Genomic DNA, 4,998 nt, shown 5'->3' with positions numbered 1-4,998 from the left:
GGGGGGGGTGCCCCGGGGGCGTGCCGACCGGCCGGCCGAGAAGGCGGCGAACATGAAAGGCCGCACAGAAGCCGCAGAGCTGTTAATCACGGCGGCCGTGCCGCCCGGACCTGCCTGGCCAGCCGTCTGGACCAGATCTGGGCGGAGGAGGAGGGAGGCTGCGCTGCGCCCGGGTCTGACCGGCCAGCCGGGGGATGCAAGGGGGTGTGTACTGGGATAAAGTTACACTACAGCGGGATGTACTGCAGGCTCATTGGACAATCGAGTGGTCAGAAGCACCTGTGCGCACCACTTTGCTATAGCAAACCAAGTATTCCAAGTTTTTCAGCGTATTCTAGGCTATGCTATCGATTTTGTCAGGGAACAAGAAGGAATTATGCGCCATAAATTGAGAAAACCGAATGTTTAGGTAGACTTTAATTGCAGTAGTTTTGTTTTGTGGGATTAGAACTGCTCAGCATTCATAACAATCTAAAGTAAGGTAGAGGGTTCGTCTTGGGAGAACAGTAGTTTAAGGCTGTAGACAAATTTCTACTGATTGCAATTGACTAACTCAGTTTCTTTTTTTTTCAGGCACTGCTGGTCATTGTTATGGCCTACATCCCGGCCGGGAATGGATTTGGGAGTGATGTTGTTCCGATGGGGAACACACGTGACACTCGTGCAGACTCACCTGTTATATGTGCTGATGTTCGGAGTAATAATGCTGCAGCTAAGAGCACGCTTGATACAGGTGAAAAGTTGCACATTGAAGATCGTGTGGATACTGAGGAATCTCCAGCTTCTGCCGATTTGAAAATGAATCTCGGAACCCAGACTGAAGGCAATTTCGAATGTACTGGTTGCAACATGAAGTTTGAGACTGAACCACTACTGCAGTTCCACTACCGGACCATCACAGAAGAAAACCACTTCGACTGTAGGGTTTGCAGCAAGAAATTTAAGACTAGTAAACGTCTTATTGAACACCTACGTACCCATACAGGAGAGAAGCCTTTTGAATGTACCGGTTGCACTATGAAATTTGCGACAAAACCACAATTAGTTAGTCATTTTCGGTCTCACACTGGAGAGAAGCCTTACGAGTGTATGTTTTGTCATAGGAGATTTACCCATAGAGTAAATATGCGTACACATGTTCGTATCCACACAGGAGAAAAGCCCTTTGAGTGTAGTAAATGTGGAAAGAAATTTTCATCCGAGGCTAATCTTTCCAAACATTTCCGCGCCCATTCACATTCCAAGTCTTTTGAGTGCACCCTCTGCAAGAAGAAATTTGTGAGCAGCGATTCCCTGGAATTGCATCAACGGATCCACTCAGATGAAAGGTCTTTTCAGTGTGAAACTTGCGACAGAAAATATACGACGGAGGCAAGTTTGCGCAACCATCGCAAAAAACACACAGGCAACGAACCTTTTGACTGCACTCCATGCAACAAGAAGTTTGCTACAAAACGAGGTCTGATTGATCACCAACGCATGCACGCTGGTCACGAGCCTGCAGTGTGTCATATTTGCAACAAGAAATTAGTATCAATATACTCCCTGCGGGAACATCTTAAACGCCACACAGCGTCGGAAAAGGACGCTGCCGAGAGCAATGCTGTGAAGAGGAAAAGAAATTTTAAGTGTCCTACTTGTAACAAGCGCTTCAGATGGGAAGAAACTCTGCGTTGTCATATTCGAACTCACGAGGAGCAGAATAAGGACCCGACGGAGAGTAATGCTAGTACAAAAGAATTACCTTTTGCCTGTAAGACCTGCAACAGGAAATGTCTGAGTAAAACTGCTTTGGAAAGACACATCCGTGTTCACACTGGAGAGAAGCCATTTGAGTGTTCTGTGTGCCGGAAGAAATTTGCGTGGAAAAGCGGACTGCAAGTTCATCTTCGAAATCACAGGCAGAGCGACTTTGACATTTTGACTATGGTAGGACTTGAAGGCAAAAGTTTTGAGTGTAATATTTGCAACGGCAAATTTCAGTCAAAGTCCTACTTGGAAATGCACACTTGTAGCCACACAGGGGATAGTCGTGCTGTGAGTGATCATCTTGTATCCCACGCAAATGGTGATCCGGAGCAGTGCAGCCCTGGTATTGGAGCAAGAGAGAACGCAGCAGAGAACTCTTTTGAGTGTGCTGACCAGACTATTGAGAGCAACCTAAACATTTCTACGGGAGCAGGACTTGAAAGCAATAGTTTTAAGTGTGGTATTTGCAACGATAAATTTCAGTCAAAGTCCGTATTGGAAATACACACTCGTATCCACAAAGGAGAAAAGCCTTTTGAGTGCACTGTTTGCAAAAGGACATTTTCGTCGCAAGCAAATCTGTTCAGGCACAATCGTGTTCACTCTGAAAAGAAACTTTTTCAGTGTACCGTGTGCGGTAAGAAACTTGCGTCAAGTAGTGGATTGAGCACTCATCTCATATATCACACAGGAGACAAACCGTATGAGTGTTCTCTGTGCGACAAGAAGTTTTGGAAAAATATTGAGCTCCGTACACATCTTCAATCACACTCAAGTGATGCTACGAAAGCGAAGCCTTTTGAGTGTACTGTGTGCAACGGGAAATTCACGACAAAAAACCATTTGCGTAGACATATGCGTATCCATACGGGAGACAAACCTTTTGTGTGCCTGACTTGCGACAAGAGGTATGCGGACAGCACTGATCTGCGTAAACATATGAGATCACACGCACGTCAAAACGAGTTTTCTGTGAAGAGCAATACTGACATGACTCTTGATTTACCTGATACTGGTAGTAATGTGTCGACTGTGGAAAATCTTGATTGTACTGACGCTTGCAGTGATGTTAATTTAAAAACAAATGGCGCAGTTGGAACGCCTTCTGAGGCTGCCAAATTTTGCACTGAAAATGATCACATGGGGAGCAAACTTGATGTAGCCCCCCAAAATGGAGTAGATGTGAAGAAGCCATTCGGTTGTGATCGTGCTCATGTCGGTGGCAGTGATATGCTGGAGAGCACAGCCGAAGGTAATGGAGAGTCGCCTCCTAAATGTGCTGTGTGCATCAAAATATTCGCCGATTTGCAAGTACATGTCGGTTCCCACACAAGTGGCATGTTTTCTGGTGAAATGCCATCTACGTGCGCTGTGTGCATCAAGATGTATGCAGATTTGCAAATACATCTCAGAACCCACTTCAATGAGAAACCTTGGAAATGTACGGGTTGTCCAATGGCATTTTCAAATTACGTGCTACTGCGTGACCATCATTTTAAAGCCCACACTACAGAGAAATTGTTCCAATGTAACCTGTGCGATAAACAATATTCGGACATGAGCAGCCTTTATAGACATCTTAAAAAACACCACAAGGGGCAAAAGCATTTTGAATGTTGCAACCGGAAGTTTTACCACAAGCGTGCTGTGAATGACCATCTCGTATCGCACGCAAATGGTGTTCCGGTGCAGTGCAGCCCTGGTATTGGAGCAAGAGAGGGCGCAGCAGAGAACTCTTCTGAGAGTGCTGACTTGACTAATGAGACCGACCTCAACATTTCTACTGAAGTAGGACTTGAAGGCAACCTTTTTGAGTGTCACATTTGCAACAAGAAATTTCGGTCGAAGTCCTTACTGGAAGTACACACTTGTAGCCACACAGGTAAAAATCGTGCTGTGAGTCATCATCCTGTATCCCCCGCAAATGGTGATCTGGAGCAGTGCAGCCCTGGTATTGGAGCAAGAGAGAACGCAGCAGAGACCTCTTCTGAGTGTGCTGACCAGACTATTGAGAGCAACCTAAACATTTCTACGGAAGCAGGCCTTGAATGCCAAAGTTTTGAGTGTGGTATTTGCAGCGGAAAATTTCAGTCTAAGTCCTTGTTGGAAATGCACACTTGTGGCCACTCAGGAGAAAATAGTGCTGTGAGTGACCATCCTGTACCCCACGCAGATGGTGATCTGAAACAGTGTAGCCCTGGTATTGAAGCAAAAGAGGGCGCAGCAGAGAACTCTTCTAAATGTGCTGACCTGACTATTGAGAGCGACATATCTACGGAAGCAGGACTTGAAGGCAAAAGTTTTGAGTGTGTTATTTGCAACGGTAAATTTCAGACAAAGTTTTCATTGGACATGCACACTCGTAGCCACACAGGAGAAAAGCCTTTTGAGTGTTCTATTTGCAAGAAGACATTTTCGTCCCCAGCAAATCTGCGCACACACAACCGTGTTCATACAGGGGAGAAACCATTCGAGTGTACTGTGTGCCACAAGAAATTTTCTCAAAACATTTCTATGCGTGTTCATCTTCGAATTCACACAGGTGAAAGGCCTTTTGCTTGTACTATGTGCGATAAAAAGTTTTCCTCGCATGGTTCCCTCCAAAAACATCTTCGAATGCATACGAATGAAAAACCTTTTAAGTGTTATATGTGCTTGAAATCGTTTGTGACGAAATGTAAGCTGCGTGCTCATTATTTAACTCACACTAAGGAGGAGGCTCTTGAATCACAGCCAAGCGATGGTTCGAACGAGAACCCTATTGCATGTACCGTGTGCAACAAGATTTTTAAGACAAAAAAAAATTTGCGCAGACATATCCGTATCCATACTGGAGAGAAACCTTTTGCATGTCTTTCTTGTGACAAGAGATATGCCGATGACAGTGATCTGCGTAAACATATGAAATCACACGCACCTCAAAAAGAGTTTTCTGTAAATAGCATTACTGAAATGACTGCTGATTTAGCTGACGTTCGCAGTATGAATGTCTTGACTGAGAAAAATCTTGATGGCAGTATACCTATTTCAGGAGAGTAGTACTTAGATCTTGCTAACGCAATCGGACTAACTGGTGGTGCAGGAGAAAAATCTAATGAGTGTAGAGTGTGGTAATTTTCATAGAACCCAAATTTAGACATGCCTTCGAACCTCGAAACTAAAGAAATGAAATGTAAAGTGTTGATGTTTATATTCATGTAATGTTCTTAATGTGATTTTCCTTGTTTCTCAATACTGCTATTAACAATA

At 44.5% G+C, this 4,998-nt stretch overlaps 1 protein-coding gene across 3 annotated transcripts in view; it reads left to right on the top strand.

The window, feature by feature from the left end:
* Nucleotides 1–4,982, top strand: part of LOC113209366 (zinc finger protein Xfin-like) — a 13,620-nt gene extending 8,638 nt beyond the window's left edge. For 2 of the 3 annotated variants that reach the window (XM_026426822.2, XM_026426824.2), the window contains exon 3: nucleotides 574–4,982. In XM_026426822.2, the coding sequence (XP_026282607.1) occupies nucleotides 592–4,788 (4,197 nt within the window). In that variant the 5' untranslated portion in view covers nucleotides 574–591 and the 3' untranslated portion in view covers nucleotides 4,789–4,982. The remainder of the gene's footprint in view (nucleotides 1–573) is intronic. The other variant, XM_052269317.1, reaches the window with a different exon arrangement.
* Nucleotides 4,983–4,998: the final 16 nt, after the last annotated feature.

The sequence above is a fragment of the Frankliniella occidentalis genome, unplaced genomic scaffold (genome assembly GCF_000697945.3).
Source record: "Frankliniella occidentalis isolate FOCC.00 unplaced genomic scaffold, Focc_3.1 Scaffold89, whole genome shotgun sequence".
Lineage (NCBI taxonomy): Eukaryota > Metazoa > Arthropoda > Insecta > Thysanoptera > Thripidae > Frankliniella > Frankliniella occidentalis.
This window is presented reverse-complemented; position numbering and strand designations above follow the sequence as displayed.